The sequence below is a fragment of the Molothrus aeneus genome, chromosome 3, assembly GCF_037042795.1.
Source record: "Molothrus aeneus isolate 106 chromosome 3, BPBGC_Maene_1.0, whole genome shotgun sequence".
Lineage (NCBI taxonomy): Eukaryota > Metazoa > Chordata > Aves > Passeriformes > Icteridae > Molothrus > Molothrus aeneus.
This window is the reverse complement of record NC_089648.1, coordinates 83,212,153-83,239,905: the sequence shown is the minus strand read 5'-3', so window position 1 is coordinate 83,239,905 and position 27,753 is coordinate 83,212,153. Positions and strand designations below refer to the sequence as shown.

General features: G+C 38.7%; 1 protein-coding gene across 2 annotated transcripts; it reads left to right on the top strand.

Annotated features, from left to right (window-relative positions):
* Positions 1–27,753, top strand: TDRP (testis development related protein). Of its 2 annotated transcripts, XM_066547281.1 has the most exons (4): positions 1–186; positions 12,539–12,598; positions 22,065–22,168; positions 24,439–27,753. In XM_066547281.1, exons 1-4 carry the CDS (start codon positions 79–81, stop codon positions 24,782–24,784), a joined length of 618 nt encoding a protein of 205 aa, XP_066403378.1. In that variant the 5' UTR covers positions 1–78; the 3' UTR covers positions 24,785–27,753. The 2 variants fall into 2 exon arrangements, with proteins under 2 accessions (XP_066403378.1, XP_066403379.1); XM_066547282.1 differs by lacking the exon at positions 12,539–12,598.

Genomic DNA, 27,753 nt, shown 5'->3' with positions numbered 1-27,753 from the left:
CCGGGGCTGCGGAGCAGCGCCCGCTCCCGCCTCGGCCCGCTCGCTGCCGGCTCGCAGCGGGGCCGCCCGGCGCCCGCCATGTGGAAGCTCAACAAGAGCAGCAAAGTTCTGCTGGACGACTCGCCCGAGGAGGAGGAGACGCGGCCCCGCGGGCCGCCGCCCGCCGCCGCCTTCGCGGCCCCCCAGGTAGGAGCGCGGAGCCCGGTCCCGGTTCGGAGGGGTCGTGAGGCTCGGCCCCGCTCCCGCTGCCCCGCTCTCCGGCGGCATGAGTAATCACTTTTCCCACCCTGGTGTGCCGGTAGGCTGGCCCTGGTCGGAGCTGGGAGTGTTTGAGAGGATCGTGCGCCTGTCACCCGGTTTTTGGGGTGCTGACTGGCCTATCCAACCCTGTTTCCTTCCAGCAGCCGGCCTCCGGCGTTTCTGGGACTTGCTGTCCTTCATTCCAGTGGCTTCCTACCGCAGGGTACTTTCTCTCCCAACCCTAGGCAGAGGCACCGCAACCCATCTGTTAAGCGCAATACATTAAACAAGGATGTTTAGGAACATAACTTTATTTGCGCGTTTGTGTAGAACCCTGATCTCTTGGCAGGATTGCTTTTTTTTTTGTTTCATTAATGGTAGTTCACTGTCTTTAAATCACTGCAATCTTGTTTGAAAGCTTTTGTTGTTAAATGTTAAATTAAATGCCAACAGTGACTTTCTCAACAAATATAACCTGAAGGGAAGGGTATCAGTTGAGTATCGGGGAAAACAACTAAAAAGAATGTTTGTTGACTTGCTTTCAAAAACTTGGTAGCAATTAGGTATCCATCCATCTCAGAAGCCTGTTATGCTGCCCAGTACAGCTTAGTGCTGATCTTCTGTTGCCACAGAGTTACTTTAGATATTGAATGAGAGGTTCTGAAGTAAGCAGTTGCCTGGGGTTGCAAAACAGTGAGGTTTCTTTTCAAAAGAAGGTACTAAAGCCTTCCCAGCTTTCTACCCCACGTTTATCTTGCTATCTTTCGGAAAGAGCTTGAGTGTGTCTGGATAAATTATCCTCACCTTGAGTTTCTGGTTGACAGGCGCTGTGAGCTGTCAACACGTGTGGCAACTGCTGAAGAGTGCAAGCCTCTCCCAGTCACAGCAGTTACTCTCTCCATCTTCCAGCAGCCACAGCCACCAGTTTAGCCTTGCCTTGCCCTTGCCCCTGCACAGTGAACAGTAGAGCCATAGCCCTTGCTACTTCTTTGGCAGCAGCTGTGGAGAGTCATATGGATAACTAGGATCTCCTCCTGCAGAAGAATGGGCATTCATTTGGAGACCCCCTTCAGTGGAGTGAGGGGGACTGTGGGGTTTGAGGTGACCTGAAGTATCTCCCCTAGCCCCTCATACAACATCTAACCTCTGCCTCCTGCAGTTCCTATCCTCAGGTGCTTGTAAGGTCCCACAGTTTCTGCTAAGCTACTGTCTTGGACCATCATAGCCCTCGCAGACCTGCTCACTTCCTGAAACCCTCCTCGAACACCAAAGGTCACCAAAGGCCTCCAGTAAATCCCACTGACTCTTCACTGCTCCTCTTCTCCACCACTAATGATCCAAGCCCCCTTTGAGGCTCCTGACAGTAACTTCCCAGTCAGGAGAGGATTCTTCAGACTTCTGTCCAGACAATTCTCCCAGCCCTCTACTTTAGCAGCAGAGGCTGGAGTTGGTTTATTTTATTTTGTCCAGTCCAATTGTCTTTTACTGTCCTGGGCCTTTGTTCCATTAGTTGAAGTCTCAAGTTCTAATGGTGATGACAATGGTTTCTTGTGCAAAAGGTTTGCATTTTCATGAATTTTTAGAAAATTCCTTTTCAACTCCCAGTGGAACTGGGATACTGATTATAGTGTTGAGGGGTGGCAGGAAAAAAATAAATTATTCTAAGTCACTAAATGAAATATTCTGGAAGACAAAGGATTCAGGTAAGGTTAGCACAACTGTAGTGTAGCTTGGCACAGAGGCTGAGTCAAGATTATAAGCTATTAGTTATTTTGCCCGTTAAAATCAAAATATTTTCAAAGGAATGCAACACCCTGCCCAAAATATTTAGCAGTAGTAATTTTAGAGTTTATGTACATTTTAAGGAAGAGCAGACTGTATAGAAAGCTCTGACCACTTGACTGACATAGTAATTCTCCTGATCAGGGCAACTTTTAGGTCAGCCATAGGTACAATGTATCTAAACCATGGCTGGGACAGGTGTCAAGGGAGCCAAATGCACTTGGTTCATCTTGTTGTAGCTGACCTGGTTCATGTTCCTTGCTTTTAGTATTTGAAATTCTTAATGTTTCATCAGATCCTGGTTTTTTCTCCCAATAATATGATTGTAAGGGAGTGAAATCCAGTAATGTGTAGAGGGATTTGGTAATGATCTGCACTCTCTGCTGCTGCTTGCTGAGCTGTGTCTGTGTCTCTCCAGAGCCAACCCTCTGGCTCTGGAGGACAGCAGCGCCATGAGAGCTTGGAGGAGCTATGGGGGCAGTTCTTGTGTACCTTAGCTGTGCAGGGGATGCCTCAGTACGTGTGTAAGTGTTGTTATGGTACAGCCTGCTGTGAATGAAGGATTACCTCATCGAGATGAGAAGAATCCAGGACGTCCCTGACTTTTTATTGTTAGAGCCAAAATCTAGATAATTAGTGTGAGTGCTTTTTAGCAAATTAGGAAGCCCAGCTTTAGATCTCATACAGAAGCTGACTGTTAGATTTAATTTCCTTTTCTGATACATCATTTGGTAAAAGAGGAGATGAACCAGACTTGTTGTGTTTTGACTTTGATTTATGATATGTTGTTTTCCCAACAACTGTATTTTGTCTTTATTTTCATTTTTAATAAGCAATTGGGAAGAAAATCCTTAAGATTTTACCATTCATGCTATGAATAAGGCTGAAACTTTTTACTTCAAAGGCAAGAAATTGGTAGTCACATCTATGTCATTAAACCAAACCACATTGGAAGTATTCCAGTGTAATGAAATGTTGGTGCTGTGTATTGTTTCTTCAAAGCTGAGAAAGAGTGAAGGAATTCTCACTGTGCAACCTGATAATTACGACATTGCAGTAGCAGAGAGCAACAAAGAATTAGTCTACTATAAGTTAAAAAAAAAGCCCAACACAAAAAACCCCTTTGTTACTCCAGAGAAATTTTAGTCATCCTATTTAGATATGGAAGCCTGATTTGGGCTTAAGCAGACATTTGAAATTGTAGACATTCATAGTTTTTAAATAGAAAAGCCTAGTTTGATCTAAAAAAAAAGTTTTGACAGTTCTGTTTTTGTGGTATACAGAATGGTTTGATTTTGTTCCAGGGAGAACAAAAACAAATTTTAGAACATGAAAATTCAAGGGAGGGAACTGTGAGCCTCTGGCCACTTTTTAGCAAAAGTTTCTACATACATTCAAGTACTTTGAATTGTTAACACTTATTTAAAATAGTAAGGTGTTTCCTGAGATAAGAAGGACGAGTAAATTTTGAAACAGTACTTGTGTAAATAAATGTGTGGATTATTGTGAGGTTTGTTTAGACCAGACAGTTTTAGACTGTATCTTAGAAGTTAATTTTCATTTATGCTTTGAAGCATAAATATTTTTAACTTACACAATGAAGGTGCTTTATTCACTTAAGTTATAATTTATACCTGAAGATAACTCAACATGCATAAATAGTACACACACATGAGATGAAATTAATGTGTTTTGTGTGTGTCTCTCTAAAAATATGCTAGAAATGTACAGCAGTGCATGCCAAACTTGCATTCAGTTTGGAATATAGTCATTATGCTTCAAACTGTAGTTGTTTTTTTGGAAAGGGAAAACTGCTGGCTTTTGATTTCTGGAAGGCACTGTTTTGGCAGTTGTGCTAAGTTCTTCTTGATGCAATCCTACCATCTAATCAGTTCTCAGAGATGTCAATGCTGTGTCAATAGCGCGTGTAGCTCTGACGTAAAATGGATCCACGTTAAAATACATCTATATATTAGGGGAGGGGATGGGTGTCAGGCTGACCTATATTATCTAATGAAGCTCTGTCTTTCATGTAAAAATATTTCAGAACCCTAGCCCTGATCTGTTCTCCCCAGTTGTATTTTTTGTTATGTTCAAAGAGAATATGTGCAAAAACATGTTTTATGCTGAATTTTGTTTAGACTTGCTCAGGTTGTTTGAAGGTTGGCTATACAGAATTTTAGTTATCTCTTTTAATGAAGATGTTTAAGTGTCTGGTACAATTTTAATACTGGCTTTCATCTTGGAATGAGTTGAACTCAGACAAGCCCTGCAGAAATGGGTGGGAGCTGAGCAGCTTTTTTTAAGTTTTACTAATACATTGAATAAAGGGTATTTTTTAATTAAAAAAAAATAAAGTAGAAAATATTAATCCAGCTAATGCCTTTCCTTCACTTTCTAGCCATTTCTGTGTGTCTCAGGCTTTGCCATCAGTACTCTAAAAATCCCATCATACCTTCTCCTCTCTGCTAGCCTGTTTTTTTTCCTCTTCATTGGAGTGGTTCTTGTGACATTTCAGTGGCATTTTCCTGGCTAAAATCCATCACCTGTATTCTGTCATCATCCTTGAACAATAGATTGTGGTACTGTCAGCGAAGACTTTCCCGAGCCTTCCTTGGCCTGCCTTTCTTGCTTTTCCTCCTTCTTGTCACATACAATCTTTCAGCAGCTCCTTGAGCAGGTCCCGTTTCTTTCTCACAGTCTTTCTGGAGCTCTACAGAGCTGGCAGTGTCTTTGGGGCTTTTGGCTTTCTAAGTTTTAAATCCTTTTCATTTTTGAGGTGCTTCACTTTTTAATTTATACTGTCATTTTTTACACAGTTGACTGGGATCAGATCTGTTTCTCACCTCTTATCCCCTCTCTGTTGGTTTATTCTGACTCTTAGAAGTCCACAAAGCACATATTGTCTGATTGGTCTCCTATTACAGACACCATCACTATATATTTTTTTCTTTCAGCCAAGCCTCTAACCAGCAAGTTGTTATCTATTTTGTGAAAGAGAATTTATCTATTGTGTGAAAGAGAATTTGTGTCCTAGAGACATCACTGTTGTTTCCTCCATGAACTCCAGGTCAAGTCTGCTTTCTCTCTCTCTCTCTCTCTTTTTTTTTTTTTTCAATTATTATTTTTTCTTGCTGTCTAGACAGTTGAAATTCTTGTGCAGACCCTGACTTCCCATACTGATGGTGATTACTTCCTCTGCAGCTTCTAATATCTATGCTGTGGTTTCCCATCCCTTGGTTCCTGTAAATTCCATTGCTGATATTAGTGTTGTTGCTTATGGCATAAAGTTAAGTCATCCTCATCCTTCAGATTCCATTTCTTCAGCTGGCCTCCCTTTGTTTCAGGAAATTTGCATTTAAATCTCTGTCCTCACTTTCAAGGTTTTCCTTAGTGGATCCCCTTCCTCTCCCCCATTTGTCACTTCTATCACTTGTATCTTCCCTGAGCCTGTTCTGCTTTACTGGCTCTGATTGCCTGGCTTTGCCAGCAGCAGCCGTGTCTGCTCCCCTCCCCTCCAGCCTAACACAGAATTATCCACTCGCACTGATCCCCAGCCTAACACAGAATTATCCACTCCCACTGATCCACAGGCCCACCAGCATCTCCTCCTCCACAGCTTTGCTGAGATCTGCTTTCCCTAAGTTATTTGTTGTGTCTTCTTGGGGTTTTTTGGGAGGTTTCTGGAGCCATACTCTCCTGCCACTGCTGGACTTCCTACCATAAATATACAAAGGACGATGTAAATGGTTTTGAGAATGAATGAATCATTCTAATCCTTTACTGTTAAAGTAGGTTTATAATGTTTTCCTCACTTTTATAGAAACTATTTGCCAGACTTTGTGAGGACATCCATAACATGAGTTACTAGAAGTTGCTGAACACTTTACTAGGTTAACTTTTTTCAGCTCTGTCAGCATCAAAGGTACATTTCCAACAAGTTTTGCTGCTGGTTCTCTGTGAGCAGCTCCAGGAAAATATCATGCTGCACATGTGATAAAAGGCACACATCAAAAGGAAGCTGTACATGTGCTGCTGAACACTGTGACAAAAAATGATGCATTCAGCCCGTATTGCAGAAACTGTACTAGGAAAATATGGCCATTACTCATCCAAGACCTTTACTGGAGACGTGTAGTTTAATGGCAAATTCCATGTCTGAATAAGAATTGTATGTCAGCTACTGTCTTTTGAATTAGCATCTATTGGTTTGTTTTCTGGATAAGGAAACAGCAAATATTAATTTCTGCTATGGCTAAGTTGTTAAAAATAACTGACAGATTTTCAGCTGGAAATTTCATCAAAATTGAAAACTTCACTGGAATAGTTGAATTGTTACAGAAATTGGATTAAAATTTATTATCTGACCTTATTTGCTTCAGCTTTGACACTGATGTTTTTTTGATCTTAGTACAGCTGTTTCCATTTCATGAAGGATATTTGAAATATTATAAATTAGGTAAAATTAAATTCTTAATGGCATATGAATTTTAAAATATTTTAAGGCTATTAATCTTTAATATTCTTCCAAAAATATTTCAGAGAAGCGAAGTCTGAATAAGATGTACTATAACCTCTTCCTACAGAGATACACAGTAATGTGAACACTTTATAATAGAGTAACCTTGTGTATTGATGTAAAAACAGAGCATAGGAACCTGGTGTTCCAATGTTTCTCTTTGTAATGCCAATAAAATTCAGAACTACAGAAGTATTCTTGTGTAAATACTTACATTCTGAAATTAATCTTCTCTGGTACACTTGGCCATTTATATCAATTGACAGTAAAAATATGGAAATAATTTAGATATTCTGTTTTAAAATGTAATGGAATGTGAAACAATAACTGAAGTGGTTGAATGAAACAGAGTTTGAAAATGCTAAGCAAGTTCTTAACAGCTGTGGATGCTAAAGAAAAGAGCATCATCTTTATTATGAATACTGAATAAATTAAAATTATTTGAAAGATGAAAACCAGTTTCCCTATGTTTTCACCTCACAGTTGGCCTGGTGAATAGTAGGCAGTTATGAGAGACTGTAGCCTAGAAGATGGAAGAATTTTTAAATATGTTGGATGGGTTTTCTTCTGTACCTGAAGTAGTCACCCAGACTTTTTAAAGTTAGTGGAGTGAAATAAGTTCTTTTGAAAATGATCTGAAGACCTATATTTTAAAAGCATGTTTCCGAATTAGTGTTGTCTACAAACTATATGCCAAAATTAAAGTATATTCTTCAACACACTTATATTTTACATTTTATTTTTTTTTATCAACAGAGGTATTTTCAGGTTTGCTGAAGACTGGCAGAGGAAACTTGCAGCATAGGAGTCACTGTCACTATTTACATAGTTTATTGTCATAATAAAGATGGTTTTCTAAGTGTAGGGAGCAATCTGGTGTGGAAAAGTAATGTTTATAGAAGAGAATAAATGAGTGTAAAATACCAAATTACTCTTAAGCAAGACTTTAGAAATGCCTAGGTTAATACTTTTCATTGGTGACATTAAAAGGAAATTTTCAATTAACACCATCTGCCGAGATGGCTGGTTTGATTCACTCATTGCTTTAGGGACATACAAATGGAAGATTGAGATCTAGCAGTAGATGAAATATGGACGGGGCTGATCACATTATCTTGATCTCAGTCTAGGATATCTCTGCCAGAAAGGAGCAGAGGCAGTTCACAGTCCAGCACTGGACTTGTTCTGCTGAACACATAGCCTCATGTCCAAGAAGAAAGTGATGTGTGACTGAGTAATGCAGCCTTTATTTGTTAAAATTGAAAGCCTTGTTTTTCCCTTAAGGCATGTTCAGTTTTGTGTGGGTGTTCAGGTACAGTTCAGCTTTGTTTTTCAGCTGTGTTAAAGGAATATTGAAACTAGTAGAGTTGTTTCAGTGCCCATTTATATTTGATCACTGTTGCATCAGTTTCCTAACTCAGAAAGCATATATCCATGCATTGAATTTTTCCAGGTGTATATTACAGGTGCAGCAAAAAAAATCAGGCCAAATGCCACTGATCTTCTACTGATAATTTTCTTCTTACTCAATGTTTGAGTGTATTTTGCGTTGGTTTTGATTCAGTTCTAAACTTAGATAAGCAGAGTGGCTTTTGCATTAATAATCAGCTTTAGTCTTGTTTATTTCATTTCACATTATATTAAAATCCTTCTCAAACCCAAGGAAATATTTTCTTTTGTTAGCTGTATTTTAAGAGGGTGATTTGGCTATGTCATCTCCTCTTACCAATCTGTGTTGTTTCTGGTCAGACTGTGTATATGTAGTTGTTCTACTGTTTGGTTTGTAATCAGTGTTTTGGGAATCTTTCCAACTTCAGAGGTTGACTTTCAGGTTTGTGATTTCCTGAATGATTTTTAAAATTTTTTTTTAACCCTTCCCCTCTCCTATCACTAAACTATTTAGCAGGGTTTGTGGAGTACTGGAAATTATGTTAAATTCTTCCCTGGAGTGTATCTCTTCAGGTGCTGTTTGTTTTGGGATTTTTTTTTTGTTCTACTTAAATGGTACCTTTGTGGTACATAATCCCATTGGCACTTACAGGCATGACTATCTAGACTTTATATTCCACCCAGTCCTTGATGAGATGTGATGATAGGCAGAGGGGATGCAATAAGTCAGTAGAAGGGTGAGAATTGGTTCCAAAAGGACCTATTCTTTTAACAATAGCTTGTTTACTCCTGTTTGCACAGCTAATGTGTGTGTATGTGTGCATGATAGGAAACTCACCCAAATGGGCAGAGAAAATCAATAGTATATCATTTTACTTACTAGAGCGCAAGAAGGGCATGCAGGACGAAATGATGCTATTATTTCCCTTAACTCTTTGATGTTCACCATTCTTCATCTTGGCCTGAATTATGAAAGTGAATGATCTAAAGAGACTAATTAATTACTTTACCACAAAGGAAGCTGAGGGAAGCAGATTACAATTTTGATCTCTGTACAAAAAGGTTTGTGTGCTAGTTGAATTAGTCCCTTGAGTACCTTCTGGTTTGCAGTATGTCCAACAAAAGGGCACTTGTTTCCTTATGAAAACACTCTGTGCATACCAACCTTCCCCTGCCAGAACTGGAGGGCTATTCAAGCTGCTGATCAGCATTTCCCACTAGTGTTGGCATTTTCACCTAGAAATATCTAAATACTGTAATGTAGCCCAGGTTTGTCTTTTACATTGAAGTAAAACAATGAATTGTCATACCTGTAAACCAACCAGACTTAAACATACTGAAATAATTTATAAGTGTTCAGCATCACTACGTGTTATGCAGCATGACAAAGAGTGAAGATGAGCTTTATTGACACATAGCTGTACAGTAGATTGTCCTCTAAAGAAAATTGATGAACCAAATCATAGGCTTCCTCATCTCAGAATGGTAACAAAAGCAGGGAATTTGTATCAGGTGAAAGGTGTAATAATGTGCATCCCTTAAAAATACAAATTATTCTGTGGGTAACAAGAGAAGATGGGTTGTAGTGATGTCTCATCTTTCCTCCTGGGTTCTTCTCAGTGGTGGCACAAGTCCCCTCCCTCTCTCTGCTCTTTTCCTCTGTATTTTTTTTTTAATACAAAGCCCATCCCTCCTGCAGGGTGCACAGGTCCCTCCATGCCATGTGGGCCATGGCTGGCTCTGAACCTTTATACCTCCTCCTCTCCCACTCTGTTCTTGCTGTGTGACATTAGTCTGCTTCTCTCTGCTTTCCCTAAGGATGGATTTTCCACAAAACATTTTCACATCTAGTCTGTTGGAGATGACTGAATTCAAACCTACAGGCTGCTTTTGAGCAAAGCATGGGATGGACATCACAAGCACAAGCACTCTGTCCACATGATGGACATCTCAAGCACTCTGCTGTTATACAAGTCTCCTTTTTCTTCAGCAATGCATTTAAAAGGATACTATGAATACTTTATTGGTCTTCTGCCCCAAAAAATGTATTTTAGGGATTGGATTCTCACCAGTTTTTCTTGAGGGTTTAATGTATTTCAATCTTTGTCTTTCATCTCTTTAAACTTTGTGTTGTCCACTTGCCATCAGCCTCATCATGCATCAGGGTTGCATGAGTATTGTTGCTGCAACCGTGTCTCTCATTCCTTAGGTGGTACCACTTTGTATGAGTTCCACTACTATGAGTAGTAACACTGTGTTAATACAGAAACACAGTCTTAGTTATCCCTTTTTGAAAGAAGCAAATCAGTACCCCTTTTTGTCTACTATTTGCTGTTAATTATGTCTTTTGTTGACAGTGGTATTCTCATTCTATTATGCTGACTCCCTAGCCCTATAGGGTGCTCTTTGCATCTCCTGGTTCTCCCCTAAAAGCTTTCACTGTGAAAATGCCTTGCACCCTTGCTTCCTTGTGCTCAGCCTTGCTAGAGGCTCTATGCCTTCACACTCTGTATTTTCTCTCTTCTGGAACATGATATCTCTATGCACTTTCATAATTTTATTTTCCTTCCTAAGATACTTGAAGAGCTGGAAGAATTAAAATGAGAGGTGTTATTTCTTTCAAGACACTAACAGTGTCTTGTTTGTTCTGGAGGTAGTATTGTTGGTTGTTGAAACTAATAGTTCTGCCAGCTCTGGATGTCTGAGAATTTCTCCTCTTACCATATTTCCTCTTGGAGCTTTTCTAGTTCTTGTTGATTTCTTTTTGTTCCTGGGAAAAATTTGGATAGAACAGGTGATGTATTGTCTAGCTCCTACCATGTCCTAGCAGAGACTCCATCGTGTTAAGGTTGCAACTTCATCCAAAAGTTGGAGAGCTGAGAGTGTTAAGGGGAAAGAGGGAGACTTCTGAATAGTATGTGTGAGCTGTTTTCATTTAAAACATGGTCAATGTTTCTCTTAAAAGTAGAGGTATAAAAAAGCAGTTGAAGCAGTTGAAGCGATTAAATTTAATTTGAGAGAACTACACAAATCTTAATGGTTTTGGTATCCTATCTACAATCCTCCTGTGTTAGGCAGCTAACTGAATTCGGAAGTTAAATAACTTGTTGCAATCCACAGGAAGCAATAGTCTCATTTTGAATTGATAATATGAGTTCCTGACTTTGTGTTCTACCCCAGCCAGTAAATCTGGCTATCTACAGCTCACTCTGTTCCAACATACAAATACTATTGAAGTATTGAGCAATGGTCTTCCTACTCTATTCTAGAAATGCTCTATCCTTGTCCCTTGTATAATATAAAACATTGCCTGAAATGTAGGTGGAAACATTAGTATGTAAATAAATATATATAAAGAGATGTAAATAAGTAAATATATATATATATCAAAAAATAGCATGGGATTTGAAGCTGGTCTGTCAAAATGAAGCTGATACATTTGGGTCCCCACATGACTAGAAATAATACTTTTGTGCTGGTTTTCTCACCTATTTCTGATGCTGTTAGCAAAGTGAAGGAGGCCTTTGACAATGCATAGGAGCCAGGATGAGTGTCTTTAAGTGTCTTGGGATATGTGTGTGTGGAGTGCATATCAACTCCTTAGCATTTACTTTAGTTGAAAAGGAAGGAGTTGTTAAATTTGATTTTTAAAACAGTAGGTGGCTGACGTAATCAATATATGGACCACAGTGAATACTGGAGATTTTCGGAAACTGCTACTTCAAAGACACTTTGCACTTTTCTGTTTTAATTCTGTTTTTTCCTGAAACTGGGGTTAAATATTTTTTGTCATATGTAGTCATATGTTCTGGCTTTGTACTTGGGATTGTTTGTATTTGTAGTCATACGTAGAGAAAAAAAAAGGTAATATTTTTCTCATTGAAATACAGAGTGAAGAAATTGAAAATTGCGGATTTCCTGAATTCTGTGTCCCACTTCCTTTATCTTTGACCTCTGAAGTACTCCCAGCACTGATCTTACTTGCCATGTCTTGAAGAGAGCACTGATAGTAATAGGAGGGCCTGACAATATTAACATAGCAGTTTAATTCAGAGATGGACAGAAATATTCCCCCAGAATAGCCTTCACAGGCATTTAGCACTCTAGTTTTCTTCTGAAATCTACAGTTCTGCATGGAGGCGAAAGAAATGTGAAGGAAAGTGTTTTGAGTTAAGGAAATGTAGGGCTTTTTAATATGAAGGAGGAAAAAATCCTGGGACATTCCTCTCCCCCCAGCCACAGACAATGCATAAACCATCATCTAGTACAGTATTTAGAAACTCAGTGCAGATCCAAAAAATTAAGATACTATCATTAAGATAAAAATCAAACTAATTGGACTAAATTTTTTATGATGCGAGTGTGTTTCTCCCTTTGTGGTATGGGGTTTTGGTTCTGTAAGGTTTTATTTTTCATAATTCTAAGTGTAGATTTGTATTTTAGTAGTGGTGTTCTCTTAGTTTTGTGTTGTAATCATCTTTTGTCAATTTTCTTTTTATGATGTGCCAAATAGAATAAAAGCATTTGTGGATAGTCTGAAATGTGTCAGTGCTAATTGTCAAACCAAAACTGATTATGGGCCTTTTTTATCTTTATCCTTCTTTTGAGAATAAAGACCAGTTTCTTCAAGATGAAGTTTCATCTTCAGTGTCACATCTTGCAACAAAGGTAAATACCTGTTCTTTGAAAATGTAACATTTAATATCATATATATATTTCAGTCCATGTATGTTAGAAAGTTGCCATTATTTCATGGATGGCTGATTAAGGAATTTATACAGTTCATTGATGATTTTATAATTATGTATGATTCTTGGTCATGGTGTTCTCTCATTGAAGTAATATTAGTAGTGCAGGATTAGTTGGAAAGCTCCCTTATTTGCTTTCATTAGTGGGGAGGGGAAGGCATCCTGGTCTTTTTTCCTCCCAATGATGGCTATTAAAACACAAGATGAAAATAAGAAGCCACAGGAATTACTGAAGTCTAAAGAAGCTCTAAATTCTAGCTGCAACTGGCAATAAAAACATGAAGAGTAGAAGAGTTTGGGGTTGTTTATTCCATTATATGTCCACTGGCTCTCTGACCACAAGAGGTTAAGGATTTTACTTTGTATCTCTTTCAGGAAAGAGAAGTAGGCATGCAAGTTAAATTTTTTTACCTTGATATGTGTCCAAGAATCTTCTTTAATGTTCTTAAAATACATTAGTAGAAGATAAAAGAAGTGGAAGTTATTATGATAAGCTAGACCTTGTTTTGAAATTCCATAGGTCTAAAGAAAAGTATTTTAAAATACATTCATTAGTGTAATAGGATACTTTACATTAATATGTATAAACTGAACATCTGTGTCTGTTGCTTCTTTTATTTCTGCTTCAGATGCAGCATGATTTTCCTTGAAAATAGAAGTCAGATTGTACTATACCTTTTTCTAATCTTTTGAAGAAGTATATTCTTTTTTATGAAAACATAAATTACCATATATTTTATACCAAATGATAAATCTTTAGGGAGAGAATCTTAAATAGAATCTATTTTCTATTGAAACTTTTTTTGCCCCTTTCTTAGTCATTCAGGAAGGCTTACTAAGTGTATGTTCTGACTTAAAAAACCAGAAATGTCACCTGATAAACCACTGCAGTATTTTTGTCTTTTAAAGGAAAACCCTCTTGTCTTAAAAATGTATTCTCATGAAAGCACCTTATCCTTCCCATCTTCTCTTTGTAAAAGCAATTTTCTATTTTATTTAGTTGTTCTGTTGTCTTAGAGCAGTGTCAGTACAGTGATATTCCAGAAGTTCTAAATTTTAATATGTTAATAAAAGGCTGATGCATTGCATGTGTGGCCTTTCCAGTACACACATGCCATGAATAAAGTAGTCTCCACATTGCAACAATGTGGTGATGAGCAGCAGAATTCTTGAAGAAGAAGGTAGTGGATGAATAGTGTGTGTGCTCCTTGGGGAGACAGCCTTTCTGGTCTCTTAAAGCCTGAGTTTTAAGACAGTGTTGATGTTCATTTGCAGAGCAAAGATTGTGACCTAGGTTTGGAGGTCTAAAATTAGGAGCTAGTTCTAAAGGCTGCAGGTGGAACTTAGACAGTGTTCTTAGATCCTGCTCTTGCAGGAAGCTGCCCACTGAGCACTGAGGACAGGCTGATTGCAGTGCTGAACTTTTCTAGTTCTTGCATCACAGCTCTCTTGAAAGGCAGGTATAGGTGGTTAAAAAACCTCGTGACATCTCAAAGTGAGGAACCATGAGGGCTCCAGTGGTGCTCTGCAAAATGCAGAAATCTGGAACCTGTGTTCACACTCTGCCTGGACGTGTGAATTAGGGAGAGGAGTGACTGAGGGAGCTGGGAGTGTTTAGCTTGGACAAAAGGAGGCTGGGGGAGACCTTTACAACTACTTCTTCTCCCAATTAGCCAGCAATGGACAGCAGGAAATGGCCTCAAGCTGCATCAGGGGAGGTTCAGGTTGGACACAAAGAGGAATTTCTTCACTGAATGCATGGTTAGCATTGAAATGGGCTGGCCAGAGAGGTTGTGGAATCACCATTCCTGGAGGTGTTTGAGGAATGACTGGATGTGGCACTCAGTGCCATGGTCTGGTTGACCACCTGATGTTCAGTCACAGGTTGGACTCCATGATCTCAGAGGTCTTTTCCAACCTAAATGATTCTATGATTTGGCCTCTGAAAAACTTCAGTCTTTGAGGGTCTCACTGCCATGCTCAGCTTCTGAATTAAAAGTATAGTAGAAACTTCATCTGCAGTTGTTTTTAGGCCAGATTTTGAAAAGAGACAAAGTTTTGAGAAACGAAATAGATCAAGAACCTTAATGCATGCAAATCCATGGAACCTGATGGGATACATTTGTAGGTCCTGAGGGAGCTGGTGGAGAAGTGGCTGAGCCACTATCCAGCATACTTGAAAAAGTATGGCAATCTGATGGAGTTCCCACTGACTGGAAAATATGACCTCCATTTCCAAAAAAGGAAATGAAGACCAGGGAACTGCAGACCATTCAGTTTCATCTCTGTGCCAGGCATGGTCATGAAGCCAATCCTCTTGGAAACTCTACTAAGGCTAATGAAAAATAAGGAGAGAATTGGTGACAGCCAGCATTGCTTCATTAAGGGCAAATCATGCCTTTAAATTTGATGACCTTTTACAACAGTATTACAGCATTGGTGATGAATGAGGGGGGAGCGACTGATGTCATCTATGTGGACTTGTGCAAAGAATTTGCACAACATTCATGTCTTTAAACTGGAGAGACGTGGATTTGACAGATGGATCATCCAGTAGATAATAAATCGGCTGTATGGTCACATGCAAAGAATTACGGCCAGTGGATTGATGTCTGAGTGGAGGCCAGTGACAAGTGACATTCCTGAGGGGTTGGGGATGGGACCAGGCCTGGCACCATCATTGCTGGGGACAGGGACAGTGGCATTGAGTGCACACTCTGCAAGCTGGTGGATGGCACCAAATTGTGTGATGCTGTCAGCAAGCTGGAGGGAAGGGATGCCATCCAGAGGGACCTTGGCAGGACAGAGGTGGGCCTGTGTGAACTTCATAAAGTTCAACGAGGCAAAGTGCCAGGTCCTGCAGCTGGGTCGTGGCAGTCCCAAACACAAGTACAGGATGGGTGGAGAAGGGATTGAGAACAGCCCTGCTGAGAAGGATTCGAGGGTGCTGGTACACAGCAAGAACTATTGGTCTGCACATCAGAAGCTGGCTTGGGAAAATCTCCACCACCACCAATGCTTTAATATCTGTAAGACAAATTTGGTGGAGAGTTGGTTTTTAAATTTTGGTTTCTGTTTTCTTGCTCGTTTTGAAGAGGTTTCCTGTCATGTGGGAAGAATGCTTCTTTAATTAAAGCTGATTGGCATTTTTATAACTGTAAAACACTTAATTGTAACTTTATTGAACTGTAGGGTACTTATATGGAAAATTATATCTCCAGCTTTTTATTTTAGTTTCTTTTTTTTTAGGGGAGGAGTGAGGGAAACTGGAACAAACAATTATTTCTTCTCAGTCAAGGTCAAGAGGAAAATCCATTCTTTTTGTTTATATTTATAAAAAATGTCTGCAAGTGTTTTGTGAAGTGCCTCTACTTAACTGGAGAATTTTGATTTACCAGTTGTCAATCCTCTGTGAAAATACTTGTGAAGGTCTGCTGAAACATGGTCCAAATATAAATTTCTGGAAATCTTATTTCATACATGCTGAGCAGTGCCTTTTAAGGGATTAGCTGCTTAACTACACAATGGTATTGAAAGTGCTGGTTCTCACTGCAGGTGTACAGCAAGAATGCCCTGTAATTGCTCATTTTGCTCGCTAAGACTGTCATGTGGCTTGTTCTAGCCCGCAGAGAGTGATTTCTGTGCTCCAGAGCCCTGCTGGCCTGGCAGTCTGGAAGTAGAAGAGTCTAACAGGAGTATTCTGCAAGTACCAGTACCCACTCCTAATGCAGTCAGGGTAAATTCAAACATACTTGAATCTCTTGCTTTGTAAACTGCTTGTCTTGTACCTCTAACTCTGTGACCCATAGCTCATTATCATTCTTTGACTTGATTGAGTTCTGTGCTTTTTTATCTCTCCCATTATAAGATGTTAGCCTGTATTAACCACATCCATCTGATGCACAAGTTTACCTGTTAAATTTACACCATCTTCCTCTTTAGTATATATCCATCTGTATCTGCGTACTTTTTTTGGATGCAATAAACTTTTGAAATTTGCTTTAATACTGAACTACTTTAGTTTATACCCAGCTGTTAGTATTCCTGGTTTGTGGCCTTTTACCCAATATTTCATGAGCCTTCTTGCCCTCTAGCAGAGCTCTAATTATCAACTGCTTACCTTTGACAGTAAAATTAACTGAAAAGTCTTCCTAGTGATGCTTTACTGTTTCCCAGTAGTCTCTTTGATTGTTCATTTTCTTGTTTACCTTTTATTACCTATTGTCTTTGCCTGCTTATCTATTATGGGAAGACAGTCATGTAAACATCAGAGTTTGTTGATGTGGTGAAAAAGGGTGTCCTTAAGGTAATTTTTAGTAATAATACCTATTAATATTGTAGGAGACTTTCATTTTTGACCCATTCTGGGGCGTTTTATAAAGTTTACTATCAGTAGACATTTGTTCCCTGTTTTATCTAAAGAAAGAAAAATCGCAGTCAATGTAATCAATTTGTATACAGTTATTTCACTTGAATCAATACAGGTAACAGCTGAAGTCTTACTATGAAGGTTGAGAGCAGAGTGGAGCTTAGGGTTTGGGGAGAGCCATAATGTATGTACAAAACTCTGATTATGGAAGAAAACTGATAGATGACTGTAATTTTCAGAGGATGCTTCAGATGTTATGATAGTTGCTGCAAAAAAGGTGCTGTTGCCCCTAAATTCCATGTGCTTTATCTTTAATTAATTGATTCTTAGCACTAAACTAAAAGAATGCTAGAAATGAGGGAGTTAGATTTCTGCTGGCTTAAGTAGTTGAAGCAGTTTTCCACAGCATCACACAGGTACAAAACCATAGCATAAGGAAGGCAATATCAGTGAGCAGGCAGTGGCCTGGGCTGACCCTTTTCAGCAGCAGTATCTGATAAAGCAGATCTGATAAAGCAGGTCTGCCTCTGTGATCCCCTCTCTCTGGGGATCTGTCTGACAGATGGGCACTGATCCTGAGGTCCTGGCAAAGCAGAGGGAAGAGGAGGGAGCAGGAGAAACGGCAGACAGCTTGACCAGGGACACAGACCACATCCTTTGCATGATGTTCTAGGAGGGACTGCTTGTACTCCCACTTTCAGAAGATACACTAATTAGATGGCAGCTCTCTCATGGTGGAAAAAAAGTACTTCATAAGCTAGAAGGAGCTAAAGGAAAAGAATCTGTGCTCTGGTCTCGAGCTCTTAAGATACCAGTTGGAGCAAACCATGAGGGCTTTTCAATAGTTTGCCAGTTGATGGATTAATATGTATGTTTAATTTCACTTTTTACTGATTCTTTTAGGTGATTGCACAGGACATTGCTGGACAGGTTTTCCCAGCCTAAAGTGGAAGATACAGGAGAAAATTTATTAATTTATTAATTGCTGTCATAGTCAAACTGCTATGAGACTAACCTGTATTTCTACTTCAGAGAGTACTGAAATAGCTTCTTGAGAAGTTCCTGCTTTGTTTCTCATTGACATTTTTGAAAAATAGTAGACTGCAGCATCCAACATGGCCCTCTAACTCTAACATCTCATGTTACAGTTCAGTTGTAGTCAGCAATAGTGCTTTCTTCCTTAATAAAGGTCCCCCTTTTTTTTTTTAGCTGTCTCATGACCATTTCACTGATTTTTTTTTTTAAACTTGGAGTTTATGCCTGGTTCTATCAACCAGCTTTGATTTTCAAAGATCACCTAGTCCAAGCTCAAACCCAACCCATCAGGCAGAGAAAGAAGCAAAGGTGGCAGGAGGCATTAATGTGATATCCTTGAAAAACCTTAAACATTAAAGAAGGCATTCTAGGGGTGGAACCAAGGTCAAGTGACCTGAGGGGAATATAGATACACTCTTTGAGTATGCACGAATGGGGTTGGGAAGGATTAGACCCACTAGAGGGGATTTAATCTGGTGAGCAACAAGAAAGGTTTTTCTGCTTGTACACCAGCAGCAGAGAGTGTGAAGAAGATGGAGCCTGACTGTTCTCAGGGTGCTCAGGGAATGGGCATGAGGCAATGGGCACAAACTGAAATAGAAAAAATATAATATAAAAATAAGAAAAAATGTTTTCACCATGGGGACATTCAAGCCAAGGAACAGGTTTCTGGGGAGGTTGTGGATTCTCCAGCTGTGGAGATACTCAAAACCTGGCTGTCCATGATCCTTAGCAATCTGCTGAGGGTGACCCTGCTTTGAGCAGTGGGCTTGGGCTAGATGGTCTCCAGAGATCCTTTCCAGCTGTAAAGGATGGAATTTCTGTGAATTCTGGATGTTGAATTATTTTGTTTTCCAATGACACAGGGAAAAGTAGTTTAAAGATTAGAGAATATAATCAAGTCAGTTACATTTATAAACCTCCTAGGAAATTTTAGAAGCAGTACTTTTGTGTAGAGAGTTGCATCATAAAAGTGAAATACTGAGCTTCTGCCAGTGGATTGATGCTTTAAGCCCATATCAATACTATGTTTTCATACTTTGAATAACTTTAATAATTTTACATAAAACAAGTCTCCAATGTGGTGAGGAGTCAGCTTACTGAAGTGTTATCTTTACTTACTGACCTTCCTTTGACATCCATTGCAGGGAAGCTAATTGTTCTGGGATACAGGTCTTTCTTCAGGTGCTCTGTGAGGTTGTAGGTGATTCCCAACTGATTTAGGTTCTGGCAATCTGTGACTGGCAAAAGGAGATGGTGTTCAGAGAGAGCATAACATGGCTGGTGTGTAGGGGCTCTTCCCCTAACATCAAGAATCATTGTCTTGAGGTATTAGAGGGTGCACCCCTTTAAATAGGGGGTATTCATATATGGATCTCCTGTCTGAATTGGTCTAATTTTTCTTGTGATGGTTACCAGCCCTTCTTGGCTATACAGCTGCTGCATGTCAAACTGATGGTTGGAGGGAAAGGTGACTCCAAGATCTCCTTCCTGAGCTGTACCTCTCAGTTGTAACTGTTCCAGCTGCACTCCTCAGTTGGTTAAAAGTGTTTAAAGAATTTTGAAAAGAAACATGGAAATGCAGCAGGCTATTCTGAGGAATTTTGTTATTATGTGTCAGCTACATGACAGCAGTAGTCAAAAAACAAGATTGTTGCCTTAAAAACAGTTCAGTAGTTACAAAACAGCTTCTGGAGTGTGAAACGTGTATTTGACCACCTCCTCCACTAAGGTTTCAGTTCAGGAGTGTGCTGCCACTGACAATCAGGAGTGAGCTGTTCGCTCCTGGTCGGTGCAGTGCAAAGATGATGCAGCAGATCAGTGCCAGTGCAGGCAGGTGCAGAAGAGGAGGCTTAGGCATGGTAGGCAGAGGTTCTGGTTTCACTCTTGCAATTCCTGGTTCTTTCAGCCTAGTCTGTTTGATATGTAGTAGGCTTTGTGCAGTGAGTTATAGCACATATTGGCAAAATTTACTTGGACATCTTATGCAGATTATCCTGAGAGTGTTTCCTTTGGAAACCCTAAATAAGTACTGGAAGTGTATCTTAAATGTTTAGCATGCATTTCTCCTAAGGACTAGTTGAGAGAAGGAATAAATCAGTGACAGTCTGGGTATTAGCCTTGTATGTACCTACCAAATACCATGGACATGAAAATATGGACGGAATGATGCAATGTGTACATAGACAATGATTTACATACAGGTAGAAAGAGTGCAGAGCTTGTAAAAGTTTATCCAAAGACTTATGCATAGAAATTTTCTCATTATTGTTCTTAAAGATATCTGTGAATCAGAACTGGAAAAATGAAATTAAATTAAAAAAAAAATCTAAAACTAAAAAGTATGGAAAGCTTCTGGGGTTTTTTGGGAAGTTTTTTTTGTTTTTGGTTTTTTGGTTTTTTTTTTTTTGAGGAGGATTGCTTGGGTATCCAGACAGTGCAGCAAAGGTTGGGATTGCATTGGCAAAGTATGTATGTTGTTCTAGATTAAAGAAGGTGTATGTACAGGTATATCCTTTTTGTTACATTGAATGTATGTGTATAAATGCTTGTCTCCAAGCATTTAATCAGTGTTGTTCTTTAAAGGTACATATAATTTAAATGAAGCCTCTTCTATGTCCTAAATTTTCAGATTGCTATCTGAAAACTAGGAACAAGGTTCTATTTTTTCATAATCAGCAAATTTATTAGATGGAAATGACTTGATGAAGCATCATTTTTGAAAGAAGGCAGCTTTATCTATGAATTGCATCATCCAGTTTAAAGGGGAAAAGAGTTTTTAAGTGCAGCTTGTAGCTGTGTTTTTCCCTTTGGTAGCAAATGTTCCTTACCCAAAAGGCCTGAAATAATAGAATTTTAGTAAGATAACAGATGATGGAGTCATGGAATGGTTTAGGTTGGGTGAGACCTTAAAGATCATCCAGTTCCAACCCTCTGGCCATGGGCAGGGACACCTTCCACTAGACATGATTGCTCAAAGTCCCATCCAACCTGGCCTTGAACAATTACAGGGATGAAGCATCCACAACTTCTCTGGGCAACCTGTTCCAGTGCCTCACCACCCTCAAAGTAAAGAATTTCTTCCTAATGTTTAATCTAAACCTACTCTCCTTCATCTTAAGGCCATTCCCTCTTGTCCTATTACTACATGCCCTTGCCAAAACCTCCTGCTTGTCTTGACAGCTGTGATTTTGTTTTGATTATTATACTTCATAATGTATCATATTTTTTAATAGAGTTAAGTAACCCTGACAGACTGTCACTGCTGTTCTTACTGTATCCTGGGAAGAAGAACATCAACTTTCATGTTCTGTGCTTGGCACACAGTGTGTGTTTCTGTGAGCATGCTATCAAAGTAAAAATAACCCATACCTAGTCATTTCACCTTGAGGGAGGGAGAATCAAACATTTAATAAAGTTTAAAAAGCAATTTATGCTGTATGCTTAATGGTCACAGTAAATTTAGAGAACACACTGTAGTGCACATGGCACTGGTGAGCCAATGCTCTTACCCTTCTTGCTTGCAGGCAGGAAGTTGTAGTTTGGTGATCACAGAGAGGGACAATATGTGTAAAGCAGGTTAAATCTAAAGAGTTTCATAGTGTATGTGGCTGTCCTGTCTGTTGACTCTTTCTAGACATGACAGTTTGTTTCATTTCTTGTCTGCTGGAGCCCTTTAGACTGTCTTTAAAGCTGCCTAGATTCTCCTCTTGCTGTGTTACATTAAAATGGAGCCCAGCTGTACTCGATGGCATCACAAGGCCACGGAGGATTTGTATTGTTTGCTCAGCAAGGGAGAGCTCTTGCTGCAGTCACCAGACCAGCTCTTTTCCCAGGCATGGCCATCCCCTGCAGCTCCAGTGGCACCACGTGCAGGGCCACAGCCACTGCTGCCTGCCAGCCCCAGTGGCAGCAGTGGCAGCCCCACTCTGTGCCTGCCAGTCTGTCACCCACACTGAGGAGGATTTGCTTCTCTCTGTAGGTTCAAGGTGCAAGTTTCCGGGGCTGGAAAGAAGTGACCTCCATGTTCAATAAAGACGATGAACAGCAATTGCTAGCAGGCTGCAAGTCTCCAAAATCCAAAGGGTGAGTAAAGCCATTTGGTCTATCTGCTATTAAAATGCTATTAAAACACAGAAAATAGCTGTGCAAATTAATGGAGCTGGATGCTGAGGAACAGCAGTGCCCAACTGCTGGAAGTCAAATTGACACAGGAAGTTTTGTGGGCAAAGCTATATATACATTAAGCTTACAATGAATAAGGCACTCTGTATTAGGAAAGGACAGATGATGTTTTAAACATTTTTAGGCTTGTCGGGGAAGAAAAAGGAATTTAGCTGCCTAATAATTTTCTTACTGTAGAAAAGTAGTAAAGGGTTGTAAGTAAAAGGGTCATTCTCACACTTTCACTATCCTCTTAGAGATTAATTATGATAGAGTTTACAAATTCCCTTTTTTACATGCCTTACTCTCTCTTTTGAAGTCTTACTACACCTAGAAAGGTTAAGTGGAGTAGCTGTACTAGGATCTGGAAGTCTTCCCTGTTGGCACTCAGCTGTGTTTTGGCACAGTTGTGTGCTGGTATGGTGAGGGCAGCTCCCTGGACAGAACACGCTTCCAGGACAGACCATCTTCCTGTTACAAGTGTGTGCAGGCTTCACCTGCACGTGCTGCCTCACTGCCTTGGTTACAAACCAGATATACCACATAGCTGTGGATCTGTTCCTGCCAAATATTAGCTTTGATAAGCTAATATCAAAATGGCTGATTTGCTGTAGCAGGCTTTGTCTCCAGTTAACTTTGAAATAAGTGTGTTTCAGGATGCAACACCACGTATCTGCATATAGGGAGTGTATGTGTATAAATAAACAATTTAGAATATAAATCCATATATTTTATTTCCATTTGAGCCTCTTCCATAAAACTTCCCAAAAGTTGCCAGCCACCAACCCATGAGCCATCTTATGGGTGTTATTAAGATGCTAGGCTACTGTAATAATGCTTTGCAATTGATGCTGAATGTAAGAACCAAGTAATACAGTGAAGACAGCAGAAGTATGATAACAGAGTTACCACCAATGTAGAAAGCTATTTTGGTATTACTATGAGAACTTCCTGGTTTTTAAGTTCAGGATATTTTTCCTTAATTATATACCATGATTTTTACTTCACTTTTAAAGACACATGCAACTTTTAAGTGTGCTGTTTACAAAATACAGGAAAAGTGTTTGGAGTCTGTGGCGGTTTTAGCAAAATGAAATTTCTGAGGAATCATAAATTCAAAATCCAGAAAAGAAAAAGTGATTTTTAAAGATATTGGTTGAGTTGCTTCTGTTTAAATATGATAGAACTAAGCTTTCATTAATGGAACAAAGCTTTTTTAATAGAAATGTTTAAAAGAGATTCAATGGTGAGTTTAGTTGTGGCTAAGGAATTGATATGCTACTACAGATAATATTTTCAATTTGCTTTTTAGCTCATTGAACCCTCAAGGTTGTGTCTTTCACCCCTGGTGTTCAATCTTTCCTTGTGGCCCATTATTTGATTATATACATAATCCTGCATATAAAGTTATGCATAACTATTTGACATTCTGTAATTCAAATATTTCACACTGCAAAATTATTCAGGTTGAAGATTCTTAAGGAGATAAGAAAAGTAATAATATGAGTAGCCTTTCAAATGTCTGAGAGAGAAGTTCCAGTTATTTTTTCAGTTTTTTTTTGAGAGATCTTAGCAGAAATACAAAACAGCTGTTATCACATTATTGTGTGGATTTTTATGAAAGTTTTAATAAAAAAGCTTGGTATCTTTTAAGTCCTAATTCTGTGTACATCAACTATTTTGAGGTATAAGGTTTAACTGGTAAGGTGGTAGCAGGTATATGAAACTGAGGAACACGGTGAGTGTTCAAGCTGGTGTTAGAACATTTTCAAATCCTTTCTACTATTGTCCTAGGTTTTTTAAAATTTGGTTTTGTTTTTTGTTGGTTTTTTTGTTAAAGTCCTAAATTGTTCAAAATGCATCCTAAAATCCTTCATACATTTCCAAAGGCAGCTCTGTGGAGTTCACCCCACAGGAATGGGGTGGGGATGGTGATGTGTCAATTCTCTTGTAATAGAAAATGACCATACTCAGTCCTCTTCTGATTTATCACCGCAGGATTCAGCTGTGTTTAGGTTTATGTGTATGTGAGGGTGTTTTTCCTGAAGCTGATAGCAATGGATGTGCTGCCACAGGCTGACAATGATTAGCACTCCTTACTGTAAAACATAATTTAATTGAATGTTTATTAATAACTACTACATACATTCTTAAATGAAGGAATTAATCATGACATCATTGTTATTTTCTAGAACAAACCTAAAACTAAAGGAAGAGATGAAGTCTGAAAAGAAGCCAGGTTTTTGGGACAGTTTGGTGATAAAGCAGAATGTTCCATCTAGGAAACCAGATGAGATTGAGGGATGGGAACCACCACAGATTACCACTGCTGACTCTACCAGTGATGCAGCAACTCCTTTAAGTGACTATACAGCCTGGTCAGGCTGGGAAGATGAAACCAAAGGCTCCACAAAATACACAACCCTGGCCAGCTCAGGAAACAGCTCCAGGTGGAGTATCAAATCAGCTGGAAAGCTGGTTAGTATTAGACGTCAAAGCAAAGGTAACCTGACTGACAACTGGGAAGAACTAGAATGATACTGGTAATACTGGTGAAATACTTTATACATAAGAAGAGAACAGTTCCATGATTTACTCACACGTTTAAACCAAAATCAAATCTGCTCAATATTGCACCTTTATACAGTAATTTGTTTTATTCAGATTGTTACAAATTTTTGCTCACCTGATAGTAAATTTTCTTATTACATTGTTAATAGCTATGTTTTCCACACTGAAAAAAGGTAGAGAATCTATTTTGTGCCTATATTTCACATTCAGACTTTGCAGTATGTCAGATTGTTGGTTTTACCAAAAAAAATGTAATTCCTTAGTGAATGTATACACTGGTTGTAAATTTGACTGCCTTATGAAGGAACTGCCACTAGCTTGAGGTCCTGCTTGTGGTATTCGAGGGCCATTCAAAATTTTAGTTTTGATGCTGTCCCTTTTAAACTAAGAATACCAATCTGTGGCTTGCAGGGAGAGTGCTTGTACTTAGTACTGTTTTCCAAATCTTCAGCCTCAGCTTATGCTTCAGCTTGTGCATACAAGATGCTTAGTGTCACATTGTGCTGTACTCTGTGGGACATGGGAAAATACTGTTCTGATGTAATTCCTTCCATTACAGGATTGTCACCAACAGTCAGGGTCTTCCAGAGTTGGGGTGTTTTTTGTGTTTTGATTTTTTCCCTGCTTTTTTGGTTGTTGTTTTTTGGTGGATTTTTTGTTTGGTTTTTTGTTTTGTTTTGTTTTGTTTTTGTGGGGTTTTTTTTTTTTTTGGGTTGGTCGCTATTTTTTTAATATTGAACTTCTTTTGACAAAGCTAAGTTTCTCAGTTTGTAAGATTCATGCTATGCCAAAAATAGAAATTACTGAAAATTTGGAAAACAGGATTGAGTAAACTGTAAGATGATGTCAGAATTCTGGAGGAATATTGAATCTGGATGTAGGAATAAGTTGCTTCTTATGGAAGGGCATATGTTTGCATTTTTTACAATAGCTGATCGTTGTTTTACAAACAAGATTTTTGGTTTTGTGTTTTTCCTTCCTTCCTTCCCACTGCATAAGCAATGATTGAATTATACTCCAGCATTTTCAGGGTAGCTGAGTAACTGAGCCATTGCAAGTATGTGCATGCACACAACATTTTTTTGTTGAAAAGTTCCATCTTATTAGCTACTGATACTTTGAGTTTTTGGCAAAAGAAGGTGAAATGTTAAACTTGAGATTTGAAATTATATATGACTAATAAAAGTGCCTCTTTTTAGCATATTGTCTGTCACTAGTGATGCAGCTGATGTCAGATCTAAAGTCAGTTTCTGTTTTGTTTATATGACCCATACAAAGATTACTTTAACATTCATGAATAAAAATCAAACCAAAAGTTTCATAAGAAATGAACAGTAGGCCTTTTCTCTCCTGATTGTTAAACTGGTGTAACAGAACTGAAACTTGACTGTCTAGCAATATGGCCAGTGCAGTCAGAAGATGAAGCTAGCATGTCAGAGAAAATCAGCATTTTTACAAGAGAGTATAGACCTTTCTATAACAGATGTCTTGTAAACATATTTTTGCAAGAAGCTTATGCTGATGAAAAGGGATGCATGCAATTTTTTTCTAAGCTTGTTTCTGTTACTGCCACATTACTCCTCCCTTAGCTCTCTTTCTCTCCTCCTCCAATTCATGTGTAGTTTTCTGGCTTGCAGTTCCTGCATAGCTATTTTTTGGAGATTCCTGCTGAGATGTGCCTGGAGGGAAACTGTAGCAAAATGGTTTTAGTAGTTTGGGGTTTTTTCGTAATATTGATAGGATGCTAAAAGACATTGTTCTGAGGTTTACCAAAAAGAACGGTGATGTTTTATGCTACAAAACAGAATCTTAAAACTGGCAAAAATATTTGTAAAATTTGCATTAGATATTAAAAAGTATTCATAGGGGAGAAAAGGTTAGCATTTATATTGCATTGTTTGGTCTGTGAGTAAACTCTATTTTTGCCTTGGACAAATATGTATGCTGAGATTAATTATAGGAAAGAATTAGTATTCTTGGGTGTAGTATGCTGCATTTTATAGTTTATGGAATACCCTCTAAGGCAAGAGCTAGTATTTAATTTTGTTGTTGGTGCTGATCTAAAGGAACAGAAAAAGATCTGTTAGCAGCCCTTAATATTCTCAAAGATGGACTGAGGACTTTTAATTTCACTCCTGAAGAAACTATTTATACTGTGACTAGTAAGGGTTTTGCCTTGCACATTATACTGTCAAGTGCCTGTTTCTCACCTTGATGATGTGTTTGATGCACAGCTTAACTGCAACCTTTTTCAATTTGTTTTTAGATGTATGATAAAGAATATGCTCACAAATATGAAGCCTATTATAAAACAAAAGTGGGAAATTGAGATATGTAAAATTCCAGTTTCACTCCTAGTGATGAAAGTTTTGGTGTGCTTTTTAAGTGATATTTCCTCAGAAATAACCATTTTAAGGATCAACATTATTAAATTTAATATAATTTATTGTTATGCTTTAATAATGTATTTGTCTGTTGAGAACTCACTGGTGTGAGCTTTCCTTCTCTCATGTTTATAAATGTGTCTGAATTTTCAGAATGGGGTCCTTTCATCTTTTACCTTTGTTAGATGCTTAACTACATTAAATGTTATGAGCTTAAGCTATACACAGCTCCATAGGTGGAATAAGTGTAGAATATGTCCTTAATATTTGTTTTGAAATTGCATTTCAATCTATGTGAAATGTTTTAGAAGAAGGTAGCATTAAGATGGTATGATAAGATTGCACAAAATAAAATATAGTTTATATTGCTTTCTTGTAGCCAATCTGCATGATTGTTGGCGTGGTTTTAACGGGAATTAAAAGCTTTGTGTGGCTGTTACTAGTCACTTAGCTCTGAGCAAAGTCCTTTCTGAGTATTTTTATTTATTAGCATCATTTGCAAAAAGAAAAGTAGTATTTTCCATATGAATAAAGATTTAGTTTGAACTGAAA